The 20,865-nt window shown below is 41.1% G+C and overlaps 1 protein-coding gene across 4 annotated transcripts in view; it reads right to left on the reverse strand.

Moving 5' to 3' along the window:
• The window catches only part of ANO4 (anoctamin 4), a 354,946-nt gene that overhangs the window by 64,433 nt on the left and 269,648 nt on the right, over positions 1 to 20,865 (reverse strand). For all 4 annotated transcript variants that reach the window (XM_047788188.1, XM_047788190.1, XM_047788189.1 and 1 more), the window contains 2 exons: positions 5,778 to 5,860; positions 2,297 to 2,437 (listed from right to left, as the gene is read on the reverse strand). In XM_047788188.1, coding sequence (XP_047644144.1) covers positions 2,297 to 2,437; positions 5,778 to 5,860 — 224 coding nt within the window. The remainder of the gene's footprint in view (positions 1 to 2,296; positions 2,438 to 5,777; positions 5,861 to 20,865) is intronic.

Below are 20,865 nucleotides of genomic sequence, written 5' to 3' on the forward strand. Positions count from 1 at the left end.
GAAATCTTAGCGTGTCACTCTTCCGTTTAAAGCTATTTACCAGTTTCATTTTACTCTTAGGATAAAAGCAAAGCCCTTGTGGTGGCCTGACAGAGTCTCTCTAGCCCCATTGAGTGTTTTTCCCCTCCCTCCAGGGATTCTAGACCTTTCTTTATTGTTTCAAATGGGCTAAACACCCCTAATCTTCAGGACCACTTCCTTTGCCCCAAATGCTGAAATCTGACCCACTCATTCCCCTGCCAAACACACACACACACACACACACACACACACACACACACACACACACTCTCACTCACTCACTCTAGTTAATACCTACTCATTCTTCACAGCTCAGCTTTGGAATCACTTCATAATTAATGCTTTCATGAACCCCCATCATCCTGGCTCTTTTTTGTTACCTGGTACCTGTGCTCATCTTCCAGAACACAACTTATAATTTCTAACAATTTGTTTATTATCTGTCTGCCCCACTTAGTCAGTAAGCTCCAACAGGGTAGAGATGGTAGCTGTTGTTTCTGCAGTTCACGGTTTCTGCAGCCCCTTAGGATAATGATGGATGTTCAGTTATCTGTGACTGAATAAGCCCATGAGAAGGGCTTCCTCTTATTTATTAGATATGTACACAGACTGAACCAAGGCATCTTTCTCTGAAAATTTCATGGTATTAGAGAAGAATGTAGCATATCTTCTATCTCTTTGAATAATAGGAAATTGAGGTTCCAAAAAATTTTGTGGCTTTCATTATTAGAGGACTGGCTTCATATATCTTAGAGCAGAGAGACCTTAGCCCACATGGTTGTCAAAAACTGGATCTTAAAGCTGGGCCTCCCAACAGCCTCTACAACTTAAGAGATTCCTTTCTTTATAGAAGCATTCTTACGTTTTATGCAAATTCTCTATCTGGCTTACTATGATTGACATGTTCTAAAAGCTCAAGGATGATCCCGAGCTCTAGCTGGAACTGGCCAGTGTAGTAACAGCAGTGGTAGGGATGATGGTGATGATAATAGGAATAAACAAAGCAGCAGAAACCCACCCTCCATGTCTTAATCCTGGAGCTGTGAAGGGGGAAGAGACAGGTGAAGCCTACAGTGAATTTTAGACAAGGACAGCAGTTACGGTGGAATGAACAGTTCACTGGCCTCAGAGTCAGAAGTCACAACCGAGTCCTGGTTCAGCTATGACCTAGCAGTATGACCTTGGGAAAGGAGCTTGTCCTCTCCACCGCCTCAGCCTCTATGCTTCGGCCTCTATGCTCTAGGTTCCCCAACTGTAGAACAGGGAAAACTTAATCCTTGCCCAAGAGTCTTGTTGTAAACCATAAGTATAATATATACTTTTGTATATACAGTAAATATAAATATAGAAGGCAAAGCCTGGCACAGCTGCTTTCAAAGCAGAATCTGTAGAAGGACCTGGACTTGAGTCTTGTTCTGAGCTGAGGGACACTGGGCGAGCTGCCCACGTTTCCATCTCCCCCGCTTCTTTCTAGCTACCGGGGGCGGACTGTCCGGATTTTCTATTGTCTTGTCCTTCCCACTCTAAACAACGAGGATCTATACTTACACACACTCACCCTTCGAAAAGAGCAAGAGAGGATCCTAATCATCCCTCCAGTTCTGCAATGACCTTTCCTATACATTTGCATACGTTTTGTTCAATAATCGATAGGGTCAAAGTTGATCCCCAAAATGACTTCTTAAGAGAAGCTGACAATCAGCTTCAAATTAGTATTTTGCAAACTGACATAACTATTAGTGAGTCTGGAAATAAATTTTAGGGAGTTATAACTGGCTTAAAAAATAGACTGTAGTAAAACAAAAAAATCAGATCATTGCATAATATAAATGTGAGTATTGTTTTGATTACTATATTCAATTTTATACATCTATTTGGATAACATATACTAGGTCATGACAAAGAATGCATTTCTTACTGTACAGGTATTGTAAAAAAAAGCTTGAAAAATAGTTCTGTAGGTTCTAGCTCATATTTTTAGTTCCTTTCATTATGGCATAGAGAGACAAATGGAAAGAACAGCAGATTAGAGGCTCTGAGCTCTTGGCTATTTCCTGGTTAACCTGGGCAAGCGCCTTGACATTTTGGAGCCTCAGTGGCTCCATCTGTAAAATGGGGACAGCAGTGCCATTCCTGACCACCACACAGAATTGTCCCGAGTACTAAATAACAGAACATAAAAAATGTATCCAAATGCCTGATGTGATTATTGTTGTTACCATGCTACAGGCTTTATGAAACAAGGAGTTTTGTTAAAAAAAAAAAAGTTTCAAACCATAAAAAATATTCCAGAGGCAGAAACAATGAGTCGGCTGCATTTATCTGCAAATGCTTGATATGGTTCTGGCTTTCCTGAAATGGGATTCATCCGCTCTTTCTTGGAATACTTGGCTTCAAACTGGGGCCGTATTTCCTCCTAAGGAACAAGCAGACACATTTTTATGTAATGAAGAGGTGCTTGGACAGTAAGAAAAAATTCATTTTACCCCATGGAAACTGAATCAACAAATGGCACAGTTTTCACTCAGTCGAGGATGTGGGCTTGGAAACCTGGGTCTAAATGTTTGGAAATTGGCCACTTAAAGAAAATCTAAAGAATGATGACTTAGACTTATTATCATCAAGGCTCTGTGGTTTAGACCAACAGTTAAGTGTCTCTCTTATCTTATTAAACTATGCTTGAAGAAAGGAAATGAGGATGAGAAAGGGACCAATGTGTCCCATCCCTAGTGGTTTGAAACAATCAATAAGCTTTTACCTTTATTACTGGGAAATAATATGGATACAAGGACAAAGAAAGCTGCTCAATAGCAAAATGTTTTGATTTCATTTTACGAGTTAATTTTTAGTTTTCTAGAATTTGGGGGATATTTTTCGACTTTGGCAGCTAATAGAATGGTGAGTCTATTTTTAAATAAGTTTCTCTAGGATGCATTCACCTTTCACCATAGATTTTTCAATGTATTCTTAATTGGTATTGAAAACAAGGTAAATACCTTGCAAATCCAGCTAAAAATCAAGGCTCCTTTAATGCTAAATCAAGCTGAGATTTTACTTCATGGGGTTGAGCTCCATCCAATGTGAAAGCTTCTGACTAAAAAGAGATTATGGGATTAGGAAAAGATAATCACCAAAAGGGTGTGCTGAAGTGCTTCTGGTTAATTAAGAACTTGTTCTAAGTAAGTAAATGGGAACAGGAAGGGAATTGAGCAGAAACTCTTGTACAGTGGAGATTAGCTAATCCAGGCAGAAACACTCAAGACTCAGATGAAGGTACTGACAGAAAGCAAGGAAAGAACTGAGATGAGAGAGGTTCTGGAGGGTGGACACAGATGGGTAGTGGCCTCCCTGTGTAGGAGGAAGGGCAGCCTGGCTCCTGCCATAGGATAAGCCCAATGCTGACTTTAGTCAGTGACAGGTAATGGGGACAGTCAGGGGCAGATAAGGTTATAACGAGCTTCTTCCTCATTTCATTTATTTTAGGCAGTTAAACCTTAGGGTATACACTGAACAGACTTGGAATAGCTGCTTTATTGGGAAATTCAGTTTATTAGGCTATTAGGTGTCATCAAAAGTCACTGAGCTAATCATCCAGAAACAGGCCAGTCATGGAGACAGAACTTCTGTCCTGGGTGTTTAGGCTAAATCATGTATACCCCACATTGGCAAGTTGAAGTCTTAACCCTCTATCTCAGAATGTGTCTATACCTCCACAGACGTAATTGAGTTAAAATGAGGTCTTTAGGGCGGACCCTAATCCAATATGACTTATAGTATCCTGATAGGAACAGGAAATTTAGACAAAGACATGTACAGAGAGAAGACACTGTGAAGATACAAGGAGTAGAAGGCTACCTAGAAGCCAAGAGAGACGCCCAGGGCAGATCCTTCCTTTACAGCCCTCAGAACCAAGCTTGACAACACCTTGATCTCAGACTTCTAGCCTCCAACCCATGAGACAATCACCTTCTGTTTCTGAAGCCAGTGGTCAGTGGTACCTTGTTATAGCAGCAAATTAACAGTCTGGCTTATTCCTGCCGAAGGTATGCAGTGAGTTTGGGCTTTTCTGCATAGCAAGCTGAGAGCCACAGGCTAGAGGTAAGATGCATTTCTCTAATGAATCCCCAACAGAACTGGAATGGCACTTGGTGGGCTCCTGAACACAGGTGGGCCAAGTGTGACAAGCTTTTTAACAGGGCTAAGAAGACAGGAGGCTCCACACTTAAAAGAGATATGTTTATGCTAAGGATACCCACATCGCAGCCCACCACAAGTGTCAATGGTGACTTTAGATGGGTTGAGTCAGTTATTCAATGCCATGCTTTATAGCTAAAAGGGGAAAATTTAGAAACTTCTTCTTTATAAATAAAAAAGATCCCAAAATGAAGTAATTTATCTTAGATGGCATGGTTGCTTAGTGGTGACTTGGATTCCCAGGAAAGAGCCATTCTCCATCCCACGTGACAGCCACTCCCATAAATACACATGACAAAAAAAAAAAAAAACAAAAAAGAGGCAGAACAGCTCCACCAAGGAGGAAGTCTTGAATGCAGCCTGGCTGTAGCCACTAGACTCCAGAAGTCTCCTGGCCAGTCTCTTCTAACCAGAAAACCATTTTCTGAAGAATGAATGTTTATAAAAGCAGAAGAGAGGCCTTATCACAAGAACTGCTGAAAACGCCAATATCATTCCTAGATTTTAAACCTACCCACATGTGTTCATGGGCATGAGAAGAAAAGGCTGGCATCCATGAGACATGATTTGAAGGGGAAAAAAATTCCTCTTAAAATGATCTCCCCTCCTAAGTCCACCCCAGGGCTAAAATTCTCAGTTATGTTTACAGAAGATTCTTTTTAATTTGTAAAATTATGTGTGTGTCTCCTGGAAGGAAAACACCCATTAAAGCCTATTATCATAAATTATATGACTAGTGTATTTGCTTTTCTGGCACAGCAAGACCCTGAGGAAGTGGAAAGCAGGAGAGGTGGGAGATAATGAAAGGAAGGAAAGAAGAGTTCAGGGCTAGACTGACTCTCGAGGGAAAGCAGGGTCCAAGGGGGCACATGGTGACCCAGCCCAGCAAGGATTCTTGAGAATCCTGATAGGAGGAGGGCAAAGAAAGAGGATCAAGACCAGATACAGGTTGGGTAAGGGCAATGTGTTGCCCTGGAAGGGGTTAAAGGGAGTGTGATGTGCTGAGAAAGTGAAAACTGAGGAAATGAGTTTACTCGGGAAGTTTTATCTAGAGTGGGCCCTGCTTTTAGCCACATCCACCAAACAGGCTGCTAGAGGAGTGATTTCGCCTCACTACTGATCACTTTGGGGTGCGCACCTGGGCACTGTCCAGGGTCCCGAAGAGCTCACAGAACCATTTCCTTGACATACGAAAGAGGTCTGCTTACATGTGTCTACAATGGCAAAACTAATATTCTCCTTCTAATAAAATAAAGAGAATGGGTTATGTTTAAGGAAACACGACAAATCTCACTACCAATTCTTATGATGCCTCTGCCTACAAGTGAAGTGCTTTACTTAGCCATGGATTTTCACTCTAGTAAGAAATCAAAATTGTGTGTGTGTTTTAATTCTGCTAGTATCTTTTTATATTGCTTGAAGTTCCTTGCAAAGACAGGTATTAAAAATGCTTTATGAGTAAACCAGACTGCTGTCATGGAGCAGAGAGTGACGGTTCAAGGGGGATTGTGTACTTCTTGGTGATCTGCTTTTTAAAAATAAGTGAGGTAAATGATACAAACCTCCTCTTCTTCCCAGTCTATCAAATCCCAGTCATAAGCAATTACTGCTCTCCGTCTTTTCCAAAACTCCAGGAAAACTGTCGCTGGAATAAGCAAAGAAAGACACTTTCGAATAAAACAATGTCTTTAACTGTGTCACTGGATAATGAAGCCATTGTAAAGAATGACAGTTGTTTGTGTCAGCACCCTTGAGTATCAGAATTTCTAGCTAAGCGTCATTTAATAAGGATCATTTTCTGAGAATTACTAAGCCTGTGCCGAACATAATGAAAACGTAGAGATTTAAATTAAGCAGATTTGCAAGGCAGAACAGACTTATTAGAATGACAAAGCTCCTGGGCTGTAAGAATACAGAAAACCAGGTTACCAACATCTTTCTAATTGATGGGGTATTTACTTTGCAATGCCAAGGACAGAAAAGCCAAAACAAAGCTTAGCAGTTCACATGTATTTGCCTGGTAGTGATTTCTCATCCCTCAAATCCTCCTTAGGACAAATATCTGTATAGAATGTATCTTCCTCTTTTACTGAAGGAAGCTATTTTGTTGGAAGAAGGTATCCTATTAGATGTCTTTTTCTCCAAACCATCTCTTTATTGTCACATTGAAGGAAAGAGTGTGTAAATTCTGTTAAGAACCCTTTCCAACCTGTTGGCCTTCCTACCCAGGTAAAGCTGGGGGTGAGCTTCATTTAGCTAAAGTAACTTCCTAGTCAATTCAATTTAAAAGCATCAATACAAATGGATTTCTGAGCATTATAAAGTGGCAGAGAGGCTTTTAAAAAGTACTCAAGACCTATTCTTGCTGCCTTGGAAGTCACAAGCCAGATTGGGGGAGGGGATAGCATACATCCTCACTCACTCACTCATTCATTCATTCATTCGCTCACTCTGAGGATGCCCGCAATAGGGTATCAGAGAGACACCTGGGGAGAGAAAAGTGCTGGATCTATCTCTACTGCCTTGCTGTGTCGTTAGACTTACAAAAGGGCAAAATATGTCATATATTTGGAATCAGTTTCATGGGGAAAGGTAAAACATACATATACCCTTTCTGAAGAGAGAGAACTACTTTCTTCTTTTCTGCTCCCCTTGATTTCACTCCTTACCTCCTTACAAGTGGTATTTAGACATACAACATATATTAAAAAGAGGTAACTAGAAAGACACAGTAGGGTAATAGTTGAGAGCACTCTAGCTTGTGACCAGATGTGAAATCTGGTTCAGATACAAGCTGTGCTACCTTTGGCAAATGAATGAACTTTTCGAATTCTCAGTTCCCTGCTAAGGAAATAAAAGATGGCAATATAATCTCTAGCTGCAATGACAAAATTCAAAATGCTCTAAGAATTATAAGTTTCCCCTCCAAAGTTTGGCACAAATCCATTTTATGGTAAGTTCTGACCTTGACTACAGAGAATCTACTTAAAATCTTTTTCCCTCTTAGAATATGTGTATGTTTAAAATGGCCATATTAATGAATATGAACATGGGGTCTTTCTTAGATTTCATGGGGTATTACACAATATATGATATATATATATACACCACTGTGCCTTTTTTTCCTTTTCTTTTTATGGCTGCATGTGTGGCATAAGGAAATTCCCAGGCTAGGGGGTGAATCAGAGCTGCATCTGCCACCCTTCGCCACAGCCACAGCAACACCAGATCTGAGCTGCATCTGTGACCTACATTGCAGCTCATGGCAACACCAGATCCTTAACCCACTGAGTGAGGCAGGGATGGACCCCACATCCTCATGGACACCATATCAGGTTCTTCACCTGCTGAGCTACAATGGGAATGCTATACAGTGACCTTCTAAAATCTGAAAAATTCAGAGTAGTTATAGTTGCTAGGAAAGCCACACCTGACATAATCAAGTGCTTAATTCAAGAAGAGGGAAACTGAACTAAACACATGTCTTTGGAGGTTAATAAAAGTGCTAAAAGCTGAGCAGCCATTTTCCACTGGAGTCCCTCCTGGGAACCTTGTTGTTATCAGGGGTTTCCAAGACCACCTTCAGGCTTGATAACTCACTAGGAATACTCACAGGACTCAGCAAATAGTGGTACATATGGCATAGGCTTACTACAGTGAAAGGATATAAAGAAAGAGCACTAAGGGAAAAGGTGATGGGGGGAAAGCTGGAGGAAACCAGGTACAAACTTCCAGGAGTCCTCTCCCAGTGGAGTCCCACAGGATATGCTTAATCCCCCAGCAGTGAGTTGTGACAGCAAGTGAAATTTTGTCTAACAGGGACGTTCATTGGAAATTCAGTGCCCAGGGTTTTAATCAGAGGCTGGTCTCATAGGCACCCTCTGTCTAGGATGCTCCAAAATTCCCAAACCTCACAAAACAGTAAGATCAGTATTCAGCATAACCCATGATGTCTGAGGAACTTGTTGATGTACAATGAGTTACTCTTAGCAGTTAGTGTGATGGAAACTCCTGAAATTTAAGTTCCCAGACTCCACCAAGAGCCAACCGTGTAAGCAGGGCTTCCTAAAGCAGAACGGTTATGTTAGTCTCCCTTCTGCACATTTGCCCTCTGGCTCACCAAATTATCTTGTCCTTGCATGGGGTCCCCTTCACCAGGTTTTCTGGCCCCTCAAACAAATGCCACTTTATTGACTTTCTCTCTTTTGTCTCGAGTCCCTCCTGGCCTTAAAGAGACAAGGCAGCCAACCTGTGAATGTGTGGCTATTCTCCATGTGATTCAAGACTGTAGCCCTTGGCTTCAGAGTGGTTTGATGCGGGGCAGGGGTCACTGTGGAACTAGGCCACAGGGTACACATAACAATCTGTCTTACAGGCTGGTGTTGCTCCCAACAAGCCCCACCAACCCATCTGTGGTTCTTGTCTGGAGGAACTGACTTCCAAGCCAAGCCAGTGGCTATAAGAATTATTCCACCAGCTCCCTCCTCCCCAGCATATGCTGAACCCTGCCTCAAAGGAGAGAGAAAGTCTAACGAGTAATCCCCTTCTTTAGCCAATAATTCTCTCCTTTCTTCCATTCTAGAGCTTAGGAAGAAGAAATGAGTTGTTTGTTCAATTGCCATTTTCTTGTGTTTTTGTGTGAAAACACCATTTATTTGAAGAATAATCTGCTTCTATCTCTAAATATGAACAAGGACATAATCAAACTAATACAGGTTATTTCTTCTCAAGGTAAAGCTCCCATCCCACATCCTCTTTATTCCATAATTTAAGCCCCCACAGTGCTGGGAGCCTATGTACTTTGGGCGTGTTTGAGTTACATGTTGCCTTATGTCATGAACTCACACTTTCTTCGATGGTGGCTTATACTGTATATATGGCGGTGATATATATATCTTTACGTTACATATATCTTTGTCCTACACCATCGAGCACTATGTGTAAGTTGATTTTTTATTTTTTTCAGGGCCACAGCTGTGGCACATGGAAGTTCCCAGGCTAGGGGTCAAATCAGAACTACTGCTGCTGGCCTATGCCATAGCCACAGCACTGCCAGATCTGAGCTGCATCTGCTACCTATACCACAGCAACATCAGATCCCTTAACCCACTGAGTGGGGCCAGGGATTGAACCCATATCCTCATGGATACTAGCCAGGTTGTTAACCCACTGAGCCACAGTGGGAACTCCCTGGGTAAGTTAAAAGTATATTTCTTTTTTTTTTTTCCTTTTTTGGCTGCACCCACAGCATACAGAAGTTCCCCGGGCCAGGGGAATAAATCTGAGCTGCGGCTGCAGTAACCCACTGGGCAGGGCCAGGGATTGCACCTGCATCTCCACAGTGCTGCAGTCAGATTCTTAGCCAACTGTACCCTGGTGGGAACTCCAAAAGTATATTTCTTTTATATACTGATTCCCAAAAGTCTCAAAATTCCGAAGTGTTTTGTCAAGATTTTCTAATATATGAAATTCTTTCCATAGGAATTTGTCCCCAAATTCTTTTCTCAGCTACAATATCAGAAGACTTAAGCTTACTGCTTGAATACAGAACTTCTTAGATTCCAATCTATCTTTTCATTTTTGCTAAAGAGCTTTCTTTTCTTTTCCTTTTGTCTTTTTAGGGCTGCATCCACGGCATGTGGAGGTTCCCAGGCTACGGAATGAACTGGAGCTATAGCCACTGGCCTATACCACAGCCACAGCAATGTCAGACCCACTAATGATTTTTCTAATCCTCAATCTAACCAGATCTTGGCAGTGTGGGGAGGGGTCAATGAAGTGATACCACCTATAGAATAAAGCCTTGTTACCAGCCCAGGATTCAATGATCCTAATGGTCCTGCTGGTGCTCAATTCCCCCTGCCTCGACTCGTACCCTAGACTCTAGTCTAAATCACTAGTAGTTTCCATAAACGAGCTATTTCATAACTTTCTTAGTTTTGCCCACGCTACTTCTTGGCTTGCAATGGTCTTCCCTATTTGGCTACATTAGGTCAACTCCTACTTTCACTTCCCGACTTAGTCCCATGTGTTCTGTAACTACTCTCTTTGAACCCTCTCTGTACCTATGCTGAGTTGTACATATAACTCTAGGTCAGCACTGATTACACCATTCAGCACTTAACAACAACAGAAAACTTTGATCATTTCAATCATGAGCCTGTGGGCTCCTTGTGAATAGAGCTGGGTCTTAACTGCTCAGAATCAAGCATAGTGACTGGCATCTATAGAGGCTCAGTAAATGTACAAAGGAAATATAATTGACCCTTGAACAGTACTGGTTTGAATGGTGTGGGTCCACTTACACATAGAAATTTTTCAATAAATATACAGTTGGTCTTCTGTAGTCATGGGTTTTTACTCCACAGATTCAAGCAAATGCTGTTGCAAATTTTGATCCATGGACGGAAATTCTGATCCATGGTTGGTTGAATCTGCAGAGTCAAAGCACAAGGATATAAAGGGCAGATTCACTGCAACTACATGATTTTTTACAAGGGACTTGAGCACCTGAAGATTCTGGTGTATGCAGGGGCTCCTAGAACAAATCCCATGCAGATTCTTAGGGATGACTGTCACGAAAATGAAAGCAATCTGGCAAATTCCTCTCTTCTCAATTATTCAAATCTTATAAGAAATTAGGATGTAAGTTTGAAGAACATGCAGCCATAAGTTCTGAATGCTTTATGCATCAGTGTCAGTTACATAAATAACTTATTAATATCAAAAATGAAAATTATGCTTCTCATTTCCCTTGTAATATTCACATATCGTTCTTTTCCCATCACCACCCCCACTGTTTGGTTGCATGGACCCTGTGGCAGAGACTACCAACTACCAACCATCCTCAAGATCCATTCTTGCCTTCTTCCATAGCACAAAGATTGTGGCTAGGAACAGGCTGCCCACATATACTGTATTTCCCAGATATCCTTGCCATTAGGTGTGGTGAGAGGACAATTCTCACCAGTGGAATGTGAGCAGAATGATGTGTGTATACCACTCGCCTGTTGATATCCCACATCTTCTCTTCCCCTTTTAGGTGGGTGCAATCCAGGTGACTCAGCTGAGACCATGCACATGATGAGAAGGCCTAGGGGGATGTTTTATAGGAACACAAGTCCCTGAATGATTATGTAGAGATACTGCTCCAACCTGTGCTTCTGTCTTCACATGGAATTCTGCCCTGTGAGTGTCTGTGTCTCTGTTTTCTCTTCTTACAAAGATACTAGTCACACTGTTAATCCAGTATGGTTCCATCTTAACTTGATTACATCTTCTAAGACTCTATTTCCAAACGAGGTCACTTTCACAGGTACTGGAGTTAGAAGGTCAATATATCTTTTGGTGAAACACAATTTAACCTACAACAGGGTTGTTTGGGTTGTCCCAAGGACTAGGGGTACACCTGGCATTTAGGGTAGGAGCAGGGGTGCTATCTACTTGACTCCTGGCTATGAGGCTACACTTCAATCTGATTATCTTTAGTTTCTATTGAAATGAGAAAAGCCCAAAAGAATGACAAAGCCTACTATACCAACCATAGGAACTGAAACAAGTTATAGATGCAAAGGTGCTGTGTACAGGGTTATAGGTTCACTGTGGGAGCCTGGCATTGACTCTATATTCTTCCCTCCAAACTGTACTCTTCTGGAAGGCCTGGAAAAGTCCACATTTATTCTCAAAGCTGAGTGGGATACAATCTGCCAATTTTTGCCCTCTGGTAACATAATAGGTATTGAGAGGCCTAATTTGATTCTTCATTTAAAAAATGTCTACACTAATAGTCCAGAAGGAAATTATTTTTAATGCCAGATAATAAGCTTAAAGGCATTTTTTCCTTATTTTTGAAAAAAAAATGAGCTTAAAGATCCTATAGTCTAACTACTTTCCTTGCCAAAACACTAGGTTCCATTTGTTTGTAGAAAAACAAGAAGTGAGCTGTGGCCAGTATTAAAAGGGGCAGTACCTATAAAAGAAAAAGAATGATTTTCATTTACAAATGATGACCTACTGTCTGATGACTCAAAGCAATTTCAGAAAGCTTGTCAAGATGATTCTCTTACTTCTGAGGAAATCAGAATGACCACATATCAGTCATTTTTTCTCCCAATACTGATTTTAAGTTTTAAAAAGTAAAATGATATTAACAGATTTCATCTTTTCAGTTCTTTATAATTTTCTGAGAATGTTCATTTGGTGTCAGAACAGAGGAGTTTCAATGATGTGCTTTTTAAGAACTTAGAAATAAAGGAATAAGGTTACCTCCTGAGAGTTTAACTTGCAAAATCTTCACATAATGGATAAACTTAGGACAGAAACTCAAATGCTAAAGGGCCATATCAGATTGTTATGATCATTATACAACTACAGATGCGGTAAATTCATTTGAGTAATAAAAAATTTAAAAAAAATAAAGGGCCAGATCAGTACAAAAACTAGAAGAACCCATGCAATAGGGAGTGGAGGTGTTTGGGACAAATTGGGGAGTATATATGCCATATAAAGTGGTAGGTTTTTCTCAGTTCTCTCTCTCTCTCTCTCTTTTTTTTTTAGGCCTGCACCTGTGGCATATGGAAGTTCCCAGGCTTGGGGTTAAATAGGAGCTGCAGCTGCTGGCCTACACCACAGCCACAGCAATGGGGATCTGAGCTGCATTTGTGACGTACACCACAGCTCATGGCAATGCTGGATCCTTAACCCACTGAGGGGGGCCAGGGATCAAACCAGAGTCCTCATGGATAATAGTTGGGTTCCTTACCACTGTGCCACAACAGGAATGCCTCAGTTCTCACTGATTCCACTGTGGCCGGATTGTCCAATTTTTCAAGAGAAACTGTAAAAATGTATTTTCATACGAACTGTCTCAATTTCAAAGTGTTAAGAGTTTGTTCATATATTTTTATTTATTTTTAAGTTTTTTTTTAGGGTCATACCTGCGGCATATGGCAGCTCCCAGGCTAGGGGCTGAATCAGAGCCACAGCTGCTGGCATATGCCACAACTGCAGCAACATGGGATCCAAGACGTGTCTGTGACCTACACCACAACTCATGGCAACAGCAGATCCTTGACCCACTGAGCAAGGCCAGGGACTGAACCTGCATCCTGATGGATCCTAGTCAGGTTTGTTAACTGCTGAACCATGATGGGAATTCCTGTTCACATATTTTTAAAATTGCTGAAAACCAAACAATATTTTTATGGGTTGCTCTTTTGAAACATTTGAGATAAGCCCTTGGCAGTAATAATGTAAATGAATGTAAATGAGTGACTAGAGAGTTTGTGAAACACTCTGAAATGCCAAGATGAGTGTAATCTCAGAATCCAGGAAGGACAGGAATGTGACTACATTTTAAGAAGCTTAAACTATTATTGGCACTGGGACCTGTTCTGGAGAAAGTCATTATGTCCAGATAGGGCATGGCCAACCTATAGCTGAGGAAAAACAAGGGTCTAAGAACACAAATTTTTTAGAATTTTATCTAATGTAGGCTATTAGAAGGGTATCCTGGCTTAGACCAGACTCTAGAGGTAATGAGATAAGAATGACTAATCAAGCAGAAAAAAATAGTTCTTGCTCCCCTCTTTTATTCATTTAACAGTTATCAATTGCATTCTTTTGATGTGCTAGCGATTTTGCTAGCTGCGCTGATTTCCATGCTTAACAACATATGGTGATTAATTTGGCTTCCCAAGTTACCTAAGAGAGAAATGGCATGCTCTAGAGGGTTTTATAAAATCATATTCACTACTCCATACCTGTATTTTTGCATTTTAGATTACACACTAGTGTTTGCAGAGTTGAGAAGAATCTGAATCTGTATCCCCAGCTCTGGGTAGACCATGTGTTTCTGAACTGGTAAATGCCGAGGAGGAGACACAATGGATCGTGGAAGTTTCCCCAACAACTCACAGTTCTCTGAGGCTCTGTCTGAGGCTATGTTTCTCTCCTATAAAGAGCTAATAAAGTGCAGCAGGCTAGGGACTTTCACTTCCACTCATGAGCAGTAAGTGCTATAATATCAGGAACAGTTGTTATCAGCACTGGACAAGAAACAGTGCAAAACTGTTGACCCTGAGAGAAAAGAAGTCAATGAAGGGGGCCCTAGGATCATACCAACTCACTCCTTGGAGGAAATTTCCAGGTCACAGTTCAGGCAGGTAGAACCAAAACACAGCCTAGTGGTTTTCCCGAGCTTAGAAGACAGAGATTGAGTAGAGAAGGTGAGTTTGAGGGGCAGAGCACCAGAGAGGAGGGAGCTCTACTAAAAGAAAACCTCCAATATCAGCAACAAGGTCCCCTCTACTCAACATGCATGGGGTGAAGCTACATGAGGCCGCTTGGTAGCAAAACAATGCTCCAAGTTCACAGAGGGCCAGAAGTAGTTCACAATCCCACTAGGCAGAGTGGAGACCACTGTAATACATATAAGAGTCCTACTAAAAGGTCAGGCCTTAGTTGTGGGTCTCTGGACTTAAAATCAACAAGCTAAGCTCCAAGGTCTCTAGAAGAAAATATAGAAGAAAATCTTAGGGACTTTGAGTTTTGGTGAAGATTTCTTAAGGATAAAGCACAGAATAAAAGAAAAAAATAAATTGGGGCCTATCACAAGTCAAAACTCTTTCTTGTTAACAGACAGCATTAAGAACATAAAAAGAAAGCCTCAAACTGGGAAAAATATTTGCAAACATATGTATAATAAATGACTTCTACCCAGATCATATAAAGAACTCTTTTAACTTAAAAATGAGAAGACATCTCAATAAAAAGTGGGCCTTTGGACAAACACTTCACTAAAGATGTGCAGGTTGCAAACAAGCTCATGGAAAGATGTTCAGCAGCACCAGTCATCAGGGAAATGTGAATTAAAACTACAGTGGGATGATCCCATATACCCACTAGGATGGCTAAAATGACAACGACTGATAAGTCCAAGTGTTTGTGAGGATGTGGAACGCCTGAAGCGCTCATATAATGCTGTTGGGAATGCACAGTGGCTACTGTGGCAAACAATTTTTTATCAAGTTAGACAGTCACTTGTTCTAGGATCCAGCAGTGCCACCCCTAGTTATTTTTCCAGAAGAAATAAATACAAAGACTTTTATGCAAATGTGCAAAAAATGTTATACTCGCCGTTAAGTCTCAGGTGTATTTATAATAGCTAAAACCTGGGTTGAATCCAAATGTTTAACATTTGGATAAAGAAATGGATAAAATAACAAAACTTTGGCATATTCCAGGCAATGAAATACCATTCTGTACTAAAAAGAACAAACCACCAGCCTGTGCAACAACATAAACAAATCTCAACAGCATTATTCTTAGTGGAAGAAGCCAGAAACAAAATGCTAAATATTATAAGATGCTATTTGTATAAAATTCTAGAACAGATGAAACTGCAGTGATAGAAAGCAGGTTTGAGTTTGCCAAGGGGCTGACTTCAGAGGCATGATGGAACTTTCTGGAGGATGCAAATGCTCTATGTCATTATTACATTATGGTTGCAGTTACACAACTATATGTATTTGACATAACTTGTCAAAATGTACACTTAAAGTCACTGGATTTTACTTGATTTAAATTATACCTAACTAAAGCTGACAAAACCTCCTATGATCCTGTCACACAGGAAAAACCATCATCAATATAATAATAGAAAATACCTTTGTTTACCTCATAGGGAACATCCTGACCAGGCCCACCTGTCAATGGCTGCAGAAAGGAAGAAATGAACACGTCCCTCCTGGAGTCTGGCCAGAACTAGGAAATATTTGCAACAACTTATAGCCTTTTTCACTTTACTGCCTCACCTCCTCCTCTTTGCTCCATAAAAGAAATTAGCATGCAAACCCAGGCAAGATGATTCTAGGGGACAGTAGCCCACCATCTTCTTTTTGAACCAAGTCACTATTCTTTGCCCCAATACCTTGTCTCTTGACTTACTGGCCTGTTGTTCAGCAAGCAGTACAAGCTTAGACTCGGTAACTCTTAGATATATGAAATCACACTTTATTTGTATACTTTGTATCCCACATTAAAAAAATAAATACAGCTTTGGGTTATGTGATTAAATGCTTAGAGTGACAATTTTTAATGGCTGACTTAATAATGTCCTTACCATGCTATTGTTGGATATATAGGTTATTACCAATTTTGGCCTATTGTAAGCAACTAAAGTGAGGAAAATATAATTGTGCACAAGCCTTTTATTTTGTAATTTAGAGCTTCCTGACTGCCCAATTCTGCAGAATATTTTGACTGAGCCCTGAAACAGTCTTCCAAGTGGCTACCAGCTACCTACTGGTTTCTACTTTCACCCCTGCCCCACTGTTGCCACAGCTGCTTCCCAGACAGAACTGATGACATCACTCCCCAGTTTACAACTTCAGTTGCTTGGCTTGCTGTTGACTAGAGGGTGAAGCCATGATTCTCTGTTGTGGTACAGATGTCCTGTGATAAGCAGACTTCAGGCCTCCCCATGTATTCTGTTAGGGTTGAATTGTGACCCCCATGCAAAAAAAAAGTTTGTGTCCTAAGCTCCAACTTCAGGATGTGACCTTATTTGGGAATAAGGTAATGGCCGATTAACTAGTTAAGATGAGTTCATACTGGAGTGAGGTGGACCCTTAATCTGATTAGTGTCCTTATATAAGAATACTGCTCTGTGAAGACACAGAGACAAAAGGAGAATGCAGGTGAAGATGGAAGCAGACACTGGAGTGATGCAATACAAGCCAAGGCTCACCAGCCATCACAAGAATCTAGGAGAAAGGCATGGGACAGATTCCCTCTCAGAGCCTCTCAAAGGAACCAACTCTGCTGACGCCTTGGTTTTGGACATTGAGCCTCCAGAACTGAGAGGGAATAAATGTCTGTGGTTTTAAGCTACCTAGTTTGTTACAGGAAACTGAAACATACTTTATGTCCCTAACACACTGAACATCCAAGCATTTTTTTTTTTTTTTGCTTTTTTAGGGCTCCATTCACAGCATATGGACATTCCCAGGCTAGGGGTCGAATCGGAGCTATAGCTGCCATCCTACACCACAGCTCATGCAATGCCAGATCCTTAACCCACTGAGCAAGGCCAGGGATCAAACCCATGTCCTCATGGATACTAGATGGGTTCATTAACCACTGAGCCATGACAGGAACTCCCAAGCATTTCTTTAAAATGCAAACATTTAAAAAGTACACATTTTAAAATAAAGTATAGTTGATTTACAATGGTGTGCCAATTTCTGCTGTACAGCAAAGTGACTCAGTCATTCTCTTTCTTATAGTATCTTCCATCGTGGTCTGTCCCAAGAGACTGGATGTGGTTCCCTGTGCTATACAGTAGGACCTAATTGCTTATAAATTCTAAATGTAATTAATAGTTTGCATCTATTAACCCCAAACTCCTAGACCAACCTACTCCCCCTCCCCCTTGGCAAGTACAAGTCAGTTCTCATGTCTGTGTGTTGTTTCTGTTTTTGTAGATAGGTTCATTGTGCCTATTTTATATTCCACATATAAGTGATATCATACGGTATTTGTCTTTCTCTTTCTGACTTGCTTCACTTAGTATGAGAATCTCTAGTAGCATCCATCTTGCTGCGAATGGCATTATTTCACTCTTTGTTATGGCTGAGTAGTATTCCATTGTATACATGTACCGAGCATTTCTTTTCAGGGTTTTGCCCATGCTGTTCTCAGCTCAGAATGTTACTCACACTTCTCACAGACTCCAATCCCTTGTCTGGCAAATTTAAGACTTGTTTACAATATCTCTTCTTGGGTGAAACCTTTCTGGCTTTTCCTTTTTTCCACAGGAAGTTGGCTACTTGGACCCTCACTGTCCCTTTGTAAACTGGGCTTACCATCCAGTATTATAATTACTAATTTTTGAAAGTGGAGAGCATATCTCACTCATATTTTTGGATATCCAGTGCTGAGGGACAGTGAATATGCACTTTCTGCTGAATGATGACATCTTATATCATATAGAAAGTACAAGACATGCTGAACATACTTTGGCACGACTCTGGAGTTAGACCAGATCTGATTTAGAATTCAGACTCCACCACTTACCAGCTGCTGGTAGTCTTAGCTAAGGTACATAACCTCTCTGAGCCTCAACAGCCTCATCTATAAGAAATTACTAGCCTAGTAATTTCTTCCTTGGTGGGTAATGAGAAATTGATGAGGTGTCACATGTGGCTGCAGTTACACATCTAGTAGGTGTTTAATAAACATATACCTTTTATTTTTTTGAATATACACTCACCATTTTTTGTTAGATATATAGATAAGATTATTTTAAAAAGTAGTGTAAATAAAAAAAGATGAATTATAAAATTTATTTTCAAAAATTGAGATATACTTCATTTATAAATTACTGATGAGATCATCTATAGAATCTTTGAATTTGCCAAATAACACAATCTCACTATTTTGATGAAAGCTCTAAGAACCTTGATTTGCTTGTTTACTGGGGATAATTTAATTTTTAGCAACACTGAACAAACAAGGGAAGGTGGGAAAAAAACAGAAGCAAAGAGGAGAGGGAGGTAATCTGCTTCCTGGCAAGTCTGCGCCAACATCTAAGTCCCTAATGACTCATGTTTTTTTTTCCCCCTAGGAAGAGAGCTAATTTAGGCCATAATTGTTCTGTCCCTGGAATCTTTCTGAACCAAAATGAGCACTGAAGCAAGAGCCACTGTGATTCGAGCCCAGAGCCCTGGGCTCACAGTGCAGTCTGAGGCTCCCAGAAGACCCTGCCATCCCACGCGTGTGAATGGGAACAAAGGTGGTGGAGTTTTGTCAGGACTTCTCGCCCCACACAGAGGCCCTCCCCAGTGCCTCCAGACTGGTTCCAAATGGAGCTTCACTGTTTCTCTGATGAACACAAAAAGCAAAAGGCAACAAAACAAACATATCCATTCTGTCCCTTTGGAGGGCTTGTAAACCACTTACAGCTGTTCCCATCATCTCCATATCTGGCAATTTCCCGAAAATAAAGGGCGTTTGTTTTCCTAAATGTTGTAACTTGTCAGTCATAAAGGAAGATCCTGAGACCATTAAACCGAGCTCCGTGAGAACTGACAGGCTTTTTATAGAATGGTGACCTCACAAAGCAGCGTTTATACCGGGCTCAGCATGAGTGTAACAGTCTTTTATCTTAAGGTTTAGATCCGTGAAGCAGAAGCCAACAGGATTACACACAGTACGGGAGCCTGGAGTGGAGTGGAGGAGCTAAGCTTGCCCAGTTTAAAGCTTGGCTTTGCCACTTTCTAGCTACTGTCTCATTTTCTCATCTATACCGTGGGACTAGTAACCATCCCTTCCTCCAAGGTTACTGTCTAGATTAACTGAGATGATGCTGTACAATGCTTAGGACAGTGCCCAGCACAGAGTAAGCCCTCAGTAAGGGTATGTGATCATTATAACTCTTATTGGCTATTCTAGGTTTCTGCAAAAGGCAAAGCCCTGTCTACAAAGAAACACCTGGGGCAAATCATTCTTTTTCTGAAACTGGCATATTTCTGGCAACAACACCAGATTTTTAAAAAAATTATTCCTTTTTTTTTTTTTTTTTTGTCCTTTCTTTAGGGCCGCACCCTCAGCATGTGGAAATTCCCAGGCTAGAGGTTGCATCGAAGCCACAGCTGCCAGCTACACCACAGCCACAGCAATTCAGGATCCCAGCTGCATCTGTGACCTACACTGCTGCTCACAGCAATACTGGTTCCTCAACCCAATGAGTGAGGCCAGGATTGAACCTTCATCCTCATGGATACTAGCTGGGTTGGTAACCCACTAAGCCACAATGTGAACTCCTGGCATAATACCAGATTTAAGCAGTAAGTTGTCAACTAAGACAAAGCAATCCAGAAAATGAGTTACTCCAGGCTTGCCTTGCCTGGAGTGGCCTTAAAATGTTCCCTTGTGCCCAAAGGTTATTACAAAACATCTATCAGATTCTTAATAAGGACCCCCTAAGGCACGAAGACCATCAGATCTCCAGTTCATCTACTGGCAACCCAGAAGCATCTCAATTCCATGCTCCAGGCGTTCACTACCAGTTTACTGAGGTTGGCAGAGATAAAACGATAAAATCCTTCCCCAGGATAAAATATTCTGGCTGCAAGGGAAGGGGATGCAATCCTCTTTTTAATGGTGGTACCGGGTGAGGGGCGGAGAGGATGGTCTCTGCCTTACAGACAATTATCGCTCTCCCCGAATTGTTCTTCTTGGTAACTGTGGGAGAAGAAAACCTTCTTTCCATCAGAGTGTATGTAAAACTGGTGGAGCACTGAAGGGGGTATGGGAGTTTTGTGTTCGAATTCTTCCAGAACTCTCTCTACTGAAGTATTAACTCTTTGTAGAGCAGAGTAGTAGCCCCAAACAGAGCTTCTCAATATGTGCATAGGTCTGCAGGAGGTGAAAATCCCACCAGCCTGGGGAGGGGGGCAGGTAGGGATAGGGGGCTTAGGGCAGTGTTTTCCCTGGCCATGAGCAGGCTCCTTCATGTACATCAGCATGCTGGGCAAATATCATCATTTTCTATGCTTAGGAAATGAATACGTTTTATTATCATTTCTGGTTTAGGAAATGAATACGTTTTCCAGAGTTTCCTTATTTGGAACCATGGCAAAGCTGAAG

The sequence above is a fragment of the Phacochoerus africanus genome, chromosome 7 (assembly GCF_016906955.1).
Source record: "Phacochoerus africanus isolate WHEZ1 chromosome 7, ROS_Pafr_v1, whole genome shotgun sequence".
NCBI classification, from domain to species: Eukaryota; Metazoa; Chordata; class Mammalia; order Artiodactyla; family Suidae; genus Phacochoerus; species Phacochoerus africanus.